Raw genomic sequence first — 17,676 nt, forward strand, 5'->3', positions numbered from 1 at the left:
TCATTCGGTTGGAGTTTGATTCTAATCGACCTCTTCATTCACGCTGTAAAATAAGGGATCGTCACGTGATTAAACCAATGCTGAACAACTGACAGGAATGGATTAGTGGGGATATATAGCTTGTGCAACAATTCCCTCCCTCCTCCCCACCCCCACGGCTTCACTCATTGCAGTCGATCGCATTTTTTTCTTTTTTTTCTTTTTATTGCATATTCGGAGCTGAAACCTGCAGTTAATTTTTCTTATTCTTTTTTTACGTATTTGTTTTTCTAGGGTAATCCTTAAACTAATTTATATATTTTTTTCATAGTTCTTATGATTATTTTATTTTCCGGAATTTCCGGGATGTTCCGGAATGTTCCATGTCCCTGGTTTAATAGACGGCCGCTATAATCTCGCATTTGATTCTGAGAGGAATACATCCACTTTGAGTGAATTCATAGGATATGCAGAATTGACGGATTTCCGTGAATTTTTGCTGAAACATTCCAGGGATACTGACAAGGTGAAAAACTCGCAGAAGGAAGAAAAGCTGGCAGTACAAACAGAAAAACCGACTATGACTGGGGAGGCGGTGGGAAAAAGTTTCGACTTTGCGACAAAGCAGCTGTTCACAAGATGGCGATGATCGCAGGAAGAGCTGTACGGGTCCGCAAACGAAAAAATTCCTTATTTTTTGATCGGGATCATTTGCCGTCCAATATGGGGATCATTTCCGGTCCGGGATCATTCGTGGTTCAATTTGGGGATCATTTACGGCCCTGGGATCATTTGCGGACCCGTACAGGGCCGCGTGTCACAGAAAGCATAACTTTTAGTTACACCTAGGACTTGAGCATTCTCCTGATTGGTCAGGAAACCTGAACCCGCAGACTGTTGAATGACAGGAAATGCCGCGCACTAAAAGGACATTATGTTTTCAGTTGTTCGACATAATGTTTGTTTCCATCACCTGATGCTACAATCATAATATCAAAACACTGCCCAATCATTGGTGAACGCGTTGTTATCATTTTGGTGACACAATAGGTTACCATAGCAACAGTATGACCAGCTAAAAACACCCTTAATTCACAGGGGCCTCGACCACTACATCAGCGGTAAAGATAAACGTACTGTTTTTTACCTGTGTTCCTGTGTCTTTCTTAGTCTTTTAGAAGAGATTTTAATGAAGCAAAGCCGGTTAACATGATCTTGTCTGCCACGTTGTAATTTATGACACGACGTCACAAACTTCGATTTTCGTTGTTAAATGTTAACGCGGCCGCTCTCCGATGAGAGTCAATAGTTAACGACGATAATGGAAGCTTGAGACGTAGTCGGAGCGTCACATTTACAAAGCGGCAGGCAAGATAATATTCGAAATGTATACCGCTTTCGCTTCATTCAAATCCCTTTTAAACGGCTAAAGACACAGCAGCACAGGTAAATAACAGTATGTTTATTTTTACTGCTGATGGAGTGGACGGGTCCCCTGTGCTTTAGGGGCTTGTAATGCAAAAATGGCACGGTGAATTTTTTTGGTATATACATATATTTTTCAAATTTTGATAAGTATGATAAGACACAACTTTTGGCAAAGTTTAAAAATATTCTGTACATAGGGTCCAAAGCCACCTTAAATTCTCAAAACTTTAAGGTGGCTCTGAACCCTATAAGCATATTTTTTTAAAACTTTACCAAAAGTTGCATCTTATCATGCTTATTAAGGAAGTTAGCGCTAATTGTTTCTGCGCATCGTTACTGCGCACGCAAATTCACACGCCATGTCATGCATGAGGTTATTTCAAACATTCTGTGTACAAACATTTTGCTTAATAGCCAGTCGGGTCTAGCAGCAGGTCTCCCAAGGTCTCAAGTGAATGGCTCAATATACCCTTTGAGAGATCAATAAAACAAACAACAGAAACGGTGTCTAGAGCTGTTTTCATTGCATGGTGATTTCCGACTACAAAATAAAACCGAATAATCACAAGATGCTATCCGTTATATCATTAAGCTTGTGACAAAAGTAAACAAAGTCAACTCTTTCAAGGCGAGGGAATGAAGGGAACCACTATAATGTTTTGAGAGGTGTCAATTGACCATGACATGGATGTCCAATATCAAAGAAGAACGCTATAAACCATGGGTGCATGTCTCTGTCAACCCATTAGCTGGCCTATGGCCGCCATCTTGTGCGACTCCGTCGTCGTCCTCGTGCGTACGCGCCCACGAGAAATACTTCTAGCCATGATAAACATGACAAAATCAATTCATGGGTTTCCTTTTCCTTCCTATATCGGTGTGGAGCTACGCTTGGCGGAAGTTCCGCTATAAAGGTTGGTGGTGACTTTTATTTTTACTTGAAACAATTTTTCTCACCATCACAAGTGAGTTCGCCATCCCCTGCGTAACCCGACAACAAGCTACTCGAGATATCTAATTGCTTTCAAGGAACACCCAAAGACTTCTAAACGCCCCAGAACAGCGCCTGCAAACATCCCCACCTACCTCAACACAGGTTTATAAATGGGTACCGCGAATTTAGTGCTGCGTGGAGGGTACACCCTGCTATGGATTTTAATGTCATCCAGAGGGTGTAGGAAAGTCTAGTTGCCTCATTCTACCAAAACTAAACCGGAGATAAGTCAGCCTGATGAGCCACTTGGCTCGATAAAAGACTATGCCTTTACCCGTTTACTTTCTAAAAATCACATTGAAGTATGAAACACCTGCACTAGATTCTTTATTATTCTGCTACTCTCTTACCGCTGCACGTTTTTCCGTCTCCGGCAAATCCAACCTTACAGGAACAACGATAAGAGCCGCGAGTATTCTTACAATCGGCATTGACGTCACACACCGGGATAGAAGCGCTACATTCGTCCACATCTAAAAATCGAAATGCCCATCGCATTAGTAAATTGAATTAGATAGTAATATTATGTCAGATCATACTCCAACTTAGACAATGCACTCAAATATATATATAATTTTTTGTTTGTTTGTTTTCATATTTGCTCATTTATTTATCATATTCAACTATAATTGTTCAATTTTTCTGCCAAGAGTAAAGCCTGAAAATATGACTGTCATTACCTCTGCAACATTCAATATTTAGTCACATGCTTGCCATAGGATCGATACAGATGGAGATATTAAGAGCAATGCCAAATGGCATGAATTGAGATTTTGAGAAGACTCTTTTGTTCAACCAAAATATCGAGACCGTCTCCAGGATTCAAATGCTCAGTGTAGTTTAGTAATGTAACTTAAACAAACATTCAGTTCAGCTGTCAAAATAAGGATATTCCACAACACTGTGAATCACTGTAGGTTTAGTCTTACCGCAGAGAAGAGCGCTATGTTTTTCCTTGAATTGAGACAAGTATTCTGCCTGCTTTCCCAATACCCTTCTCGTTTCCCAGCAATAGAAGGTTTCAAGCCTCGCATTTTCGCTCTCAATTTACCTTCTTTCTCCATGTCACAGTGAAAGAGTACAGTCTCCCCGGGTATAATGGAATCGAACCAGTATTTGCCGCTGACCGCTTGTCCTCCTTCACTGGCCTTGATTTCTTTGCACGTTTCAGCGGGCAGTTCAGGGATAGAGCCTAGCATTTCTGGAAAGCGAAAAAGACGTGTAAGTCTTAGTTTAAATAAATATGTATCATAAATGTTTCTTTCAATTGCAATTAACTTACCTCTTTTCCAGTCTCTTGCAAAATAATATCTCTCCGGGTCAGCAAAGAAATCTTCAGGTCTGGCTTCCTTTGTGCGGTTGTTCAATTCACACATGTTTTGGGAAATGACAAAGTTAAAGCTCTGATACCTGACGTCAAGGTAACACTCCCGCAAGCATACGTCACCCAATGTTGCCCCTGTGATCCTTTTAAAGATGTGTCGCTGTAGCATCATGCCAAGTATGGACTTTCCACCTTTCCGCTCATTACATTGCTGAGCAGTAGCTTCATAGAACACTTGACACAGGGCAAATAGAACTGGAACTGAATAGAGCCCTTTCATGCCCGTTTCTTTCCCTGTCTTCCACGAATAGAGACCTGGAATTGTTGAAATTTTATGAATTGTCATCAGTTAATTCAATGCAGTTGAAACCTATTAATCGGTACTGTAAAATGTTGTGTTATTTGTAGTACTCAGCTGCTCAATCAATAAGAGAGAAAGTAGAAGATAGAAACCACAACTTATCAACAAAATATACTCAGTCAAATTGGGAAACATCTGACTTTCTTTAGGATATCTCTCTTTTCAAATTTAAGCTATTTTTAATCTTATTTTTATTTCTTTATTTGTTTTTTCCTTGTTTATTTCATTTGCTTCCCCGTCTGTTTAATTGTTAGTTAGTTTGTTTGTTTGTTTGTTTGTTTGTTTGTGTGTCTCTGCCTTTAAACTTGTTACAAAGGTAAATACCTTTATTTCTCCGCGATTTTACTCAAATTTGAACTGAAATCATATGAATGCGAATGCGTCATCGAATCTGCAACTATGAGCGCCGTGGAAGATTCTCTAAAAACTGCCTAAGCCTTTCTACAACTGAAATTTGAAATATTCTCGAGTAGTGTAAGTGCCTATAGGAACCAATACCCTTTCCTGCGCAAGCATTGCGATTTGATTTTTGGCAAGATATCAAGATTTCCAGTTGTCGAATCGCAAAATTGGTCACGATAAAGAAAACTAGTATTTTTTTACAGTCGATATGTAACCTACGAAATATTAACGCTTGACAAGAGACGATAAAAATTTCTTATTCTCTAAATTTTCGTTTTGTAGTATTGAGAGGATTCTTTCTCAATCTGCTCCAGTCGAGGCGGAGAGACACCCAAGGTCTCGATGTGTATGGTCTACAGACTCTAGAGACTTCACTTCTTCGCAAGACGTCCTTTCATTGAGATGCGCTCGGCTCAGGGTATCAGCGATATACATGATAGGGCCTTTCTAGTACCTAACTTCGAGAGTGTAACGCTGAAGTCGGAGCAGCATTCGCTGCCGTCTTGCAAGTACGTAACAGAAACTATTGTTAAAAAATCTCGTCCAAGGAATTGTGGTCTGTTTCCACATGGACAACATCACGTCCAAAAATATACTTCTCAAATTTCTCGCAAGCGAACACAATGGCGACGAGCTCTTTATCAGTTTGAGCGTTCTCGTTTTAGTTTGGGCAAGGGCTTTCGATGCAAAGCTTACTGGCTGCTCTAATTGAAGAAGGGCGGCTCCCAATCCTATATCAGAAGTATCCCATTAGAGGGTGACCTCATCATTTAAGCTATAGTAAAGTAAGACAGGTGCTTGCGTGATGGCTGTTTTAATGTCGTTCCACGCTTTCTCCCGTGAATCTGACCATATCCACTCAGCGTTTTGCACAGTTAGCTGGCGAAGGGAGTGAGGGATCTCTGAGAGGCCAGGAAGAAATTTAGCTAAGTACTGAACGGTGCCATTGAAGCGGAGTAAACTCTTCACATCAGTGGTGCGTGGCATTTCCAGTATGGCGCGCACCTTGTCGGGGTGAGCTTTCAGGCCCGATTTAGATACGTAGTAACCTATTAACGGGACTTCGTCTAAGTAAAGCTGAAGTTTTTACACAGCCAGTTTTACCCCACGCTGTGAAAACCGCTGGAGAAAGACGACAAGGTTTCTATTGTGATCACGCAGAGTTTCCTTATAATTGTCCCCAAACCCAGCCACCATAAAATCATCTATCACAACCTCTGTGCCGGTGAGACCGTCGATCAGGTCATGCATTCTCCGCTGAAAGACTTCGGGGACGGAAGTTATACCAAATGGCATTCTACACCATCGATAGCGACCAAGGGGTGTATGGAAAGTGGTAAGATGCGACGAATCCTTGTCCAACTTCACATGCCAGAACCCTTTTTTTGCGTCGAGGACTGAAAATACTTTAGCTCCATGTAGACGACTAGCGATGTCCTCGATAGTTCTCGCGAAAAATTGCTTTGTTCAGATCCTTTGGGTCAAGGAATACGCGAATTTTTTCCGTTCCTTTTGGTGACAACGAACATAGAGGAGATCTAGGGTGTACGTTTCGTGACCGGTTCAACGACTCCAGAACCATGCAGCTCCTCAAGAGTTTCTTTGACTTTATCGTGAAGAACAACCTGACCTAGGTGGGGAACGTATTGCACCGGCTTTGCTGATTCATTGAGCCTGATATGGTATTCGCCTTCAAGAGCGCCGAGGCCATCTTCGAAAACATCGATCTTTAGTATACACTTTGGCACTAGAAATGGCGCCTTGGAGAGAGAACACTACAACACCACTTGTATCGGGCCTCCTGATCGCGTCTGAGTCTTTGATTTAGACTACGCCCGGCCGATTCCTTCGCATTCCGTTTTACCTAGGATTGGACGGCGACGTTTCTCTCCACCAGACGACATAGTAACAGAAAAGTAAACGATCCATGTTCATGCCTCACTTGGATCTTAACGGAATGCTCCCACCAGCATAAAACAAAATTGACGACTTCACTGGAGTAATGTCCTTCAGGCTGTAATCACCCGTTGCCTTCTTGTAGATATGGACTGGTGAAACATTGCATCGGGCGCCAGTGTCAATCTCAAACCGTACGAAGTTCCCGCTTGCCACATTTAGCGTAACGAAATTCGAGTCAGAACTTTGGCTTGCCGACACCATGAACACCTGAAAGACAGGGTAATCATCTTCTTCCTCTACCATTGAGGCTTGTCTGGAGTTAGAATTCAAACGGCATTTTCTTTTCAGCACCTGTTGCACTTCTTGCCCCAAGCAGGGTAAGCTTCTTGTTTTCTTCCCCAAAATCGGTAAGGATATCGCAATTGCTTTGCAGGAGTAGTAGGCGACTTTCCTTCTTCGTTGTCTTTGACTATGTGATGGTTGACCGAGTTGAGATCGCCTACTGCCTTGATCTGAGCTTGGGACAAATATCAGACGTCTTGGCGAGATTAAGATCGGGTTCCCGTAAAAGCCTCTCCTTGACTTTGTTGTCGGCAATGCCAAAAATAATCCTGTCTCCAAGGATATCATCTGGCGTAATGGCATCAAAAACACACTTATCAGCGATATGGCGAAGAGCAGTTACGTACCGATCAAAGGATTCGCCCCGCTCTTGCTGCCGTAAATTGAAACGATAAAGTTCAAAAGGAATATACTTTCTTAGGTACAGCAGTTGTCGAACTGCTCGATGACCGCTTTGATATCCTTTCTCTCAGGAGCAGTTAAATTCCACGTTTTAAAGAATTTTCTCGCTTCTGGACCTATTGCCGTGAAAAACGTAGCCACTTGAACCTGGCCATCTTCCCTGTTGACTTTAGCCGCTACACTTTAGTGTAACCACATTTCCTTCCATTCGATCCATTTCTCTGCAAAGTTGGAGTCATTAATATCGAGAGAATGAGGCACAGGCAACAACTGAGGGTAAGCCATTGGTGATCAGACCATTCCAGACACCATGCAACGAGAGGTTTCTTGATAATCTGTTATTTAATAACGGAACATATTGCGAGCGACCATTCATGCTCCACGACGCCAGAATTCTGATCGCCGGCCGCGCATATTATAACTGATGAAACACACTTGACAATCACTGGCAATAACTGATAGTAACGCGTGCATGCAAAGTTCATAGTTTGTCACAAGTACCGTCGGAGAAATTGAGAATATAGTCGAGCTTGTTTTTTCTGCTTGTAGAAATGGCCGACAGGCAACATGGTATAGCTACTGTTTTTTTTTTTTTTTTTTTTTTCGTTGTTTGGTAAAATTCAAAATATGTTTACAGCAGATTTAATAAAGTAGGATTATGGCCCTCCTCGCTGGTTGAATTCTACTTGAAATTTGTTGCAGACACACACCCGAGGACCACCCTCTTTTACTTTTATTTCTGCAGATGCATAAATACGATTGTTTGTGTTCTTCCCTCAATGAACACAAATATTAAAGGGAGGCTAAAAAATTACTTGTAACTTTGCTTCACTTTCTTAGAGAAGACTTGTTACAGTCGACTTATTTTAGAGTTCAAGGGTTTTTAAAAGATTGCCCGAAAAGCTCTCACAAAACGTGTTTGAGACAATAAAATTAAAGTCGGAAAAACAATTCAGCGTCAACCTATTTTAGACCGTGTTAATTATTAAGTAAACATGGAATTTACAGACTGGTTTTCCCCCTCTGGTGTAGATCAATTTTCAGATAAGTTTTGGGATTGCCTTGATTCACAACATTTCTATGCATGTACTACTTTCGAGTCATGTCTGAGGAAGTACAGTAGTGAGGCTATTGAAATATTGCGACAGTCTTTTACCCGCGAAAATTTTAACAATTTTGTTTGACCCAACTGAACTCTGCAAAACTCGAGGATATGAAATGTTGAACTTTCTTTAACACGAAGAGTGGTATGTAACAGGCTTGAGACTGAAAAACCCATTGTCCTTGGATTCCGCTTCAAATTTGAATTTAAAAGACCGGTTTTTATGTAGAGAGGAAAAGCGGAATACCCGGAGGAAAAAAAAAACAAGATTATGGACACAACGTCGAGGATGGGAAATGCGAACGATATATACTCAAATTGCTCATGACATAAAGTTCGGGATGCCAACCCGTGTCACTTGTGGCTGTTAGGATACTCAAAGGTGAATCAAACCTAAATTTATAAGTACAAAAAAATGCAAAGACAGTCGAACTTACCCTCCGTGTGCGTTGGACAAAGCATCATTAAAATCCATGACAGCAAAACAACGAGGGCAGTACCATTCATGTTTGACACCAAAACGGCGTCTTGGCAGGCTCTCAAGTCTTGGAGACAATGTTAGGTTAACGTTGAGCTAGCGACATTGATATTTAGTCGAATGAACAACTCACTGCAAGTTGTCACCGTTTTTTGGGCGATGCAGTTGATAAGCGTGGTAGCTGTACGAGACTTACTTAGTTACTCACGTCAGTGTGATTCTTCCCGCTGTTAATTAGACTTCCTGTTTAAATTGTGCATGTTATATGCGAGCAAACAAAAAAATATTTACCTTTGAGATGGACATGTAATCATAATTTTCCTGCGGTTTCCTCGACTACACTTGAAGGAAAGAATTCGTTCTTACTCGCCTGTTTAAGGGAGAGTTTTATCGACTGCATTTATTTATTTTTTTATTGTTATTCTTTTATATATATATTTTTTTTTTTTTTTTTTTTTTTTTGAATGAAGGATGCGTCTGCTGAACCATGGTGATAACCTCCCAAAGTTCCAGAGTTCCCTTTTCAGCAATCATTCAGTTAAAAGCCTTGAACTGTCCCGACATTTTTTCCTGTTCACTATCTCTGTTTTCGTAAACTATTGGGCATTAGTTCATTCTTTGGTTATTTTTTTTTTATTATTTTTTTTCGTCCCTCCTTTATTGAATGTTTTATTCAAAAGCTATTAATATATTACAGTTTCTTTTTTATATATGTGTGTACTTATTAAACTTCTTACATGTAAAGTTTTTGTTTATTTTCCTCTAAATATTTTTGCGTGATCAAGTTAACTTGGATATTGAAAACATATCTATGGGACTTCATTGTGAACTCAAGTTTAGTTTATGTTCAAATGAAACACCTGCTTGCAAACTTATGAGCATAACACCCGCGGGATTAATACCCTCTTTTGGTTGTTAAAGGCAAGCACTTGATACAGAGCGGGGAGGGACTTATTAGGCACGCGGCTGATATTTCTTTTGGACCATTCACATCTTTAATTCTACTTACATTTATAATTACATCTTTTACAATACTTAAAAGAAGAACATACTTTAACCGAAAAACTGTTGCAGTAGGGAATCTAATCATAGTCATAATGTTCTCTATATTAAGTGCAAATGAGAAAAGCAGACATCATAGTTCGTTCGTCTTGGCAGGTTTTTCTATATGAATGTCTTAAATGTTATTTTCGCTATCGCGGCGTCAATATTGGAGCGGGGCGTTTATTGGAGGAGGGCGCGAAATCGAATCACCGCGGTAGAACTAAAACTGAATAACACTTTCAATAGTATTTATAATTGTGCTTGTTTCCCTAAATATCAAAATAGCTCAAAATGATCGACAGGGAACATGTCCACGACCGTTTTGTCATTGTCCATAAAATTCAAAATATATATTTGTAGCGAAAGGTCTAAATAACAGCAGACACGTGAAGATTTTAAGAAAAACGACCAATTTTTTAAGTTTACAAGACATGTTTCGACAGAACTTCTGTCATCTTCAGTTGAATGATTACAAAGCAAGTTAAATAATAAGTAAACAAAAATGCTAATTAAGACAAATAGTAACAAAAGAACGTGATAAGGTGTAAATTAAAAGGATAATTTTAGATTTACATGGTGTAATTGCTGATTGAGGCAAGGTAGTTCTTTTTGAATATGGATAGCCTCCTTTATCTTTAGTTGAAAGCTGGTAGTGGCGTGATCTAAAATATGAAAGCAGTCTGTTGAACACAATGAGCGACAACGTTCAGAATTCTGAAGATGTTTGAAAATGTGAGAGGCCTTATCAACGGCTAAGTGCTCACGTACGCGTGTGGAAAAATGTCGGTTGGTTTCGCCGACATAACAGGCATTACAGCCCGCACATGTAAACTTATAAACCACATGTGAACGAAGCCCGCCGGGGATAGGGTCTTTCACACCAAAAAAGTTACCTATCTTAAAGGAAAGAAAAAACTAATTTGATGTCTAAATCATAACAATAGCGCTTGATTAAGTGTCGAATCTTCTTCTGAGTGATGACAGAAAAATGGCCTATGTATGGCAGCTTAAAGTAATACGTGGGCGAGGTGGTAAGGGGACCTATTGCCGTGAAAAACGTAGCCACTTGAACCTCGCCATCTTCTCTGTTGACTTTAGCCGTTACACTTTAGTGTAACCACATTTCCTTCCATTCGATCCATTTCTCTGCAACGTTGGAGTCATTAATATCGAGAGAATGAGGCACAGGCAACAACTGAGGGTAAGCCATTGGTGATCAGACCATTCCAGACACCATGCAACAACAGGTTTCTTGATAATCTGTTATTTAATAACGGAGCATATTGCGAGCGACCATTCATGCTCCACGACGCCAGAATTCTGATCGCCGGCCGCGCATATTATAACTGATAAAACACACTTGACAATCACTGACAATAACTGATAGTAACGCTTGCATGCAAAGTTCATAGTTTGTCACAAGTACCGTCGGAGAAATTGAGAATATAGTCGAGCTTGTTTTTTTCTGCTTGTAGAAATGGCCGACAGGCAACATGGTATAGCTACTGTTTTTTTTTTTTTTTTTTCGTTGTTTGGTAAAATTCAAAATATGTTTACAGCAGATTTAATAAAGTAGGATTATGGCCCTCCTCGCTGGTTGAATTCTACTTGAAATTTGTTGCAGACACACACCCAAGGACCACCCTCGTTTACTTTTATTTCTGCAGATGCATAAATACGATTGTTTGTGTTCTTCCCTCAATGAACACAAATATTAAAGGGAGGCTAAAAAATTACTTGAAACTTTGCTTCACTTTCTTAGAGAAGACTTGTTACAGTCGACTTATTTTAGACTTAAAAGGTTTTTTAAAGATTGCCCGAAAAGCTCTCACAAAACGTGTTTGAGACAATAAAATTAAAGTCGGAAAAACAATTCAGCGTCAACCTATTTTAGACCGTGTTAATTATTAAGTAAACATGGAATTTACAGACTGGTTTTCCCCCTCTGGTGTAGATCAATTTTCAGATAAGTTTTCAGATTGTCTTGATTCACAACATTTCTATGCATGTACTACTTTCGAGTCATGTCTGAGGAAGTACAGTAGTGAGGCTATTGAAATATTGCGACAGTCTTTTACCCGCGAAAATTTTAACAATTTTGTTTGACCCAACTGAACTCTGCAAAACTCGAGGATATGAAATGTTGAACTTTCTTTAACACGAAGAGTGGTATGTAACAGGCTTGAGACTGAAAAACCCATTGTCCTTGGATTCCGCTTCAAATTTGAATTTAAAAGACCGGTTTTTATGTAGAGAGGAAAAGCGGAGTACCCGGAGGAAAAAAAAAAACAAGATTATGGACACAACGTCGAGGATGGGAAATGCGAACGATATATACTCAAATTGCTCATGACATAAAGTTCGGGATGCCAACCCGTGTCACTTGTGGCTGTTAGGATACTCAAAGGTGAATCAAACCTAAATTTATAAGTACAAAAAAATGCAAAGACAGTCGAACTTACCCTCCGTGTGCGTTGGACAAAGCGTCATTAAAATCCATGACAGCAAAACAACGAGGGCAGTACCATTCATGTTTGACACCAAAACGGCGTCTTGGCAGGCTCTAGAGTCTTGTAGACAATGTTAGGATAACGTTAAGCTAGCGACATTGATATTTAGTCGAATGAACAACTCACTGCAAGTTGTCACCGTTTTTTGTGCGATGCAGTTGATAAGCGTGGTAGCTGTACGAGACTTACTTAGTTACTCACGTCAGTGTGATTCCTCCCGCTGTTAATTAGACTTCCTGTTTAAATTGTGCATGTTTAATGCGAGCAAACAAAAAAATATTTACCTTTGAGATGGACATGTAATCATAATATTTCTGTGGTTTCCTCGACTACACTTGAAGGAAAGAATTCGTTCTTACTCGCCTGTTTAAGGGTGAATTTTATCGACTGTATTTATTTATTTATTTATTTATTTTTTTTTTTTCGTCCCTCCTTTATTGAATGTTTTATTCAAAAGCTATTAATATATTACAGTTTCTTTTTTATATATGTGTGTGCTTATTAAACTTCTTACATGTAAAGTTTTTGTTTATTTTCCTCTAAATACTTTTGCGTGATCAAGTTAACTTGAATATTGAAAACATATCTATGGGACTTCATTGTGAACTCAAGTTTAGTTTATGTTCAAATGAAACACCTGCTTGCAAACTTATGAGCATAACACCCGCGGGATTAATACGCTCTTTTGGTTGTTAAAGGCAAGCTTTTGATACAGAGCGGGGAGGGACTTACTAGGCACGCGGCTGATATTTCTTTTGGACCATTCACATCTTTAATTCTACTTACATTTATATTTACATCTTTTACAATACTTAAAAGAAGAACATACTTTAACCGAAAAACTGTTGCAGTAGGGACCCTAATTATAGTCATAATGTTCTCTATATTAAGTGCAAATGAGAAAAGCAGACATCATAATTCGTTCGTCTTGGCAGGTTTTTCTATATCAATGTCTCAAATGTTATTCTCGCTATCGGGGCGTCAATATTGGAGCGGGGCGTTTATTGGAGGATGTACAATAGCGCTTGATTAAGTGTCGAATCTTCTTCTTCCCTCTTCTTGACAGAAAAATGGCCTATGTACGGCAGCTTAAAGTAAAACGTGGGCGAGGTGGTAAGGGGGTAGCCACGGGGACAATGATTGCTATATCTGGGTCCCAGTGATGTAACGGTAAACCACTTTTTCAATTAAATGGGCAGGGAAAAGGTTCTTTTTGAGAATTTCAGTGAGCTTGGTTATGTCCTCGTGTAACTTGAAATTCTCAAAAAGAACCTTTTCCCTGCCCATTTAATTGAAAATGTGGTTAACCGTTACATCACTGGGACCCATAGCAATCATTGTCCCCGGGGCTACCCCCTTACCACCTCGCCCACGTTTTACATAGGTCATTTTTCTGTCATCACTCAGAAGAAGATTCGACACTTAATCAAGCGCTATTGTAATGATTTAGACATCAAATTAGTTTTTTCCTTCCTTTAAGATAGGTAACCTTTTTGGTGTGAAAGACTCTATCCCCGGCGGGCTTCGTTCACATGTGGTTTATAAGTTTACACGTGCGGGCTGTAATGCCTGTTATGTCGGCGAAACCAACCGACATTTTTCCACACGCGTACGTGAGCACTTAGCCGTTGATAAGGCCTCTCACATTTTCAAACATCTTCAGAATTCTGAACGTTGTCGCTCATTGTGTTCAACAGACTGCTTTCATATTTTAGATCACGCCACTACCAGCTTTCAACTAAAGATAAAGGAGGCTATCCATATTCAAAAAGAACCACCTTGCCTCAATCAGCAATTACACCATGTGAATCTAAAATTACCCTTTTAATTTACACCTTTTCACGTTCTTTTGTTACTATTTGTCTTAATTAGCATTTTTGTTTACTTATTATTCAATTTGCTTTGTAATCATTCAACTGAAGATGACAGAAGTTCTGTCGAAACATGTCTTGTAAACTTAAAAAATTGGTCGTTTTCCTTAAAATATTTATAGCAGAATTTATAAAGCGGGCGAATGGTTCAACGAGCATCGCAGGAAAATTAGAGAGATCTCCAAACATTTCTGACTAAGTAAGGCACCTATTTCTATTACTAAAAGCCGCGACAGGTGTTTTAAAAGATACCGATAATTACTGTTTTTCGTCTTCCTCAAAAAAACTTGTAGACATTGTAGATAGAAGACTGTGTTGAATTAACAACTGATAATCATGAGAAACTATATTATTTACTAACTTTAGAAGGACCCCTGCTAACTAACACTCACTGTTACATGAGGGCACGAGGAAAAAAAAACAGGACAACAGTCCATCGAAGTCAACACAGCACTTACTCCCCAAGTCTTTTCTCAAACACAACCCATAATAGTCTACATTGGGGTCCAATCTCCTAACACCTTTCCCCAGTAAAATTTTACGTTAAACCAGTCTAAAGAGAGTGTCGTGCAGGTACTTTTACTAAGCGCCCCGAACGTGTTCGTTTGGCCGTGATAGTGACATCTTATTTGTAGGTTTGGCTGTCTTGGTAGTCTTTGGTCTCTGTTGTGTGGAACTGAGGTGACATGTTTGGGGCGTTGTCTTGCTTATCTGGCATCAGGTGAACATGATTTCTTCTAAGTACTTTGCCATCTACTTTTACATCATAGAACCGGTATCCGCGACTCTTTACGACGCTACCTCTCCTCCACTCTTGTCCTTTCGCTAATCCGTCAGGCTTGATTCTTACCGTATCGCCAGTCGATAATGCATTCAATCTTTGGCATTTCTATCATAATAGACATGAGATTTCTTGCTTTTCTCTTCTTTTTCCACCAAAACTTGTTCAGCAAGTTGCGGGGTCAGGAGAGTTGCTTTCATAGGTATTTCACTTTTTATTTCCTGGTTTAATAATCGCTGTGAGGGAGATGTTGTCATTCCTACCGTGGGTGTATTGCGCTGGTCCAGTGATGTTTTATACGGGTTTAATGCAGCTTTTTCGGATTTCCTCAGTGCTGTTTTGGCAATCTTCACTGTAGATTCAGATTTTCCATTGCTCTGTAGGTGATGGTGAGAAGATTTCGTGCGCTTTATCTTCTTCCGTTGACAGAATTGTGAAAATTCTCCCGAGTCACAATTATTGCCACAGTCAATAACGATCTCATCAGGAATTCCCCATCTTGCAAATTGTTTTTGCATCAGATCAATGGTTTCAGCTGCGGTTTGGTTGTTCATTCGGTCAAATTCAATCCAATCGCCTTTAATAATCAATTAACACCAGATAGTGTCCTTTGTTCCACTCTAAAATGTCACACCCAATTTTCGACCAACTTCTGGAATTGGTTCATGCTTAACGTGCCTATATCGAGTTATGGATTTAGGCGGGAAGTTTGGAGAGCACTAAAGAAGCGCAAGAGTTGCTCGAGGCTATGCCTCGAGCAACTCTAGCTTGTTGAGTGCCCTCCAAACTTCCCAAGTGAATCCATAACTCGATATACGCACAGCTAAAAGCCTGAACCAATTCTTTTATAACATGGCGACAACAACTTGGGCGCTAAAACATCATTGTTTTATGTTTGATTGACTACAAAGTTCTCACAATGCATGGCGAAGGAAAACAAAGGTCATTAGGATCCTAACACGCCACGATCAGTTGAGCAACGGTTGAACGAAAACGCTAATCTGGTTTCTAAATGGGCAAAGAAAAATTCGCTTCTTCGAATCAACTATAATGACAAAGTCAAAGATACTCAATGAAAATGTAGATAAACAAACTCAAAATATTCAAGTTTAAGTAAGCATCTTAGCTTGGCAAAAGTCAAAGGCTCCAGGTAGAGTTTGGATTGTTTAGAATAATCTTCACGTTGCCGAAACTTAAACGAAAGGAACTTGCACTAAACTCAACGGAAATGTTGCAGCTAAATTGAAACTGCACACGTCATCTTATATACGCACGGCCGTGCGTACATAGAGATTTCGTTCATGATGGCTCATAGGAATCAGGTATAGGACTAGCGCGCTTTGGTATTATAGGAATTGGATGACTCATTGTTTCTTATTGGCTGTTTTTCTGAAATTAATTGCACACTTCGCATGTGGGAATGAACTGTTCCAGCTGAGAGTTCATCCCGGGCAACCAAAGAGATGTTCGAGCACATGTGTGCTTGATCTTTCTCATAGCAGTTGGAACTACGATGCGATCACCTCTGTATACAGCTCCATCACTTGATAACAGTTTGTCTTTGATGGTCCAGAATGGAAGGATTTCAACAAGCACATACCTTTTGCCGATTGTCCAGCCTGCATATATGCGGTGGATAACTGACTGTAGGATGTTGTCGTTGGCTGTTTCATCTGGAATTTCACTTGGGTGGCGTTTTATGCTTTGTTCTTCAAGAACCAACCCAGTGATTTCAATCTCTTGTTCACTCTTGCTTCGGTTCTGATTGGTCGTTTGGGATCTGCTAAGGGCGTCAGCAATGAGGAGATCCTTGCCTTTAACATTCTGCAAAACATTCTCAGAAGACGAACAGGATTATTTGGGACGGTTTCTTCAGTATTGCAGCAAGTGGTTTGTTGTCATGGTAGATTGCAGGAGCGGAATTTATTTTGTAAAAAGTGTCAAAATCTATTACATTATTCTATGATTTTAAACGACAACCGTAAAGATGATGTTTGTGTGGCCGTATGTTCACAGTGGAAAACGGTCAATCTAATGAACTTCTCACGGTTGTAAATGTAAAATCTAAAGTAACACAATAATTTCTAACGCAAAAGTTACCAACGGCTTGAGCTTGAGACCACGTAGTCGCGAGCATCACAACGAACAAGTTGAGATTTCATTGTTTTTTTACCGGACATTTGATTGGCTGGATTTGTTTCAGTTCTGCCATCTGATTGGTTTTCATTGCCTGGTGGCTCCGGTTTCAGTAAACGCACTGTAACAAACCCAAAAGGCAAAATGTTTATGAGATTAATTTATTTAAAAAATTCAACTTTTCTCAGTCTCAAAATAATCTTTTAGTCAGATTAATGTTTTCACAACACCACTCCTTGTAACAACAACAACAATAATAATAATAATAATAATAATAGTAATAATAGTAATAAAAATAATATAATAATAATAATAATTAGATAATAATGTGGTACATGTAAGAACATCAGTGACACACTCGGCTTGTTCTTGCCACATTTTGATGTTATCTGTGATCCATTACTGAATAGACGCACAGCAACATGGAATCAAGTTGTTAAATGTTTGCGATAAATCAACCACATCGTATTCCACCCGTACTTGATAAAGTATGCTGTCTGATTCACAGCAGAGTATTGCGATCTCAGACAATGAGATCTCCTCAACCGATATGAACAGAAAGAAGAAAGCGTGAAAGTGTGGAAGTATACTGTGCTCACGATTTACGATTAAGGCTTGAAACA

General features: G+C 39.6%; 3 protein-coding genes and 1 pseudogene across 4 annotated transcripts in view; 1 reads left to right on the forward strand and 3 right to left on the reverse strand.

Moving 5' to 3' along the window:
- Window positions 1-17,676, forward strand: part of LOC145495612 (uncharacterized) — a 265,207-nt gene that overhangs the window by 194,920 nt on the left and 52,611 nt on the right. The gene's annotated exons all lie outside the window — the stretch shown is intronic.
- Window positions 1-17,676, reverse strand: part of LOC145495977 (uncharacterized) — a 192,652-nt pseudogene that overhangs the window by 29,273 nt on the left and 145,703 nt on the right. The gene's annotated exons all lie outside the window — the stretch shown is intronic.
- LOC145495981 (uncharacterized) overlaps window positions 1-17,676 on the reverse strand; it is a 62,644-nt gene that overhangs the window by 6,020 nt on the left and 38,948 nt on the right. The window lies entirely within an intron of this gene.
- LOC145495618 (uncharacterized) lies at window positions 2,631-4,154 on the reverse strand. Its single transcript, XM_081475244.1, has 4 exons — window positions 3,684-4,154; window positions 3,453-3,602; window positions 2,744-2,874; window positions 2,631-2,663 (listed from the first exon to the last, which is right to left on the reverse strand). The coding sequence occupies exons 1-4, from the start codon at window positions 4,069-4,071 to the stop codon at window positions 2,631-2,633; spliced, it is 702 nt and encodes a 233-aa protein (XP_081331370.1). The 5' UTR covers window positions 4,072-4,154.

Source organism: Orbicella franksi, chromosome 8 (genome assembly GCF_964199315.1).
Source record: "Orbicella franksi chromosome 8, jaOrbFran1.1, whole genome shotgun sequence".
In the NCBI taxonomy this organism is placed as follows: domain Eukaryota; kingdom Metazoa; phylum Cnidaria; class Anthozoa; order Scleractinia; family Merulinidae; genus Orbicella; species Orbicella franksi.

Bases quoted from the DNA above. Each gene is read 5' to 3' on its own strand.
- LOC145495618 (XM_081475244.1), bottom strand. From the start codon at position 4,071: ATGACAATTCATAAAATTTCAACAATTCCAGGTCTCTATTCGTGGAAG. The intron at 2,875-3,452 runs GTAAATTGAGAG...TTCGATTTTTAG, and splicing joins CTGTGACATGGAGAAAGAAG to ATGTGGACGAATGTAGCGCT. The intron at 2,664-2,743 runs GTAGCAGAATAA...GTAAAGGCATAG, and splicing joins AAACGTGCAGCGGTAAGAGA to TCTTTTATCGAGCCAAGTGG.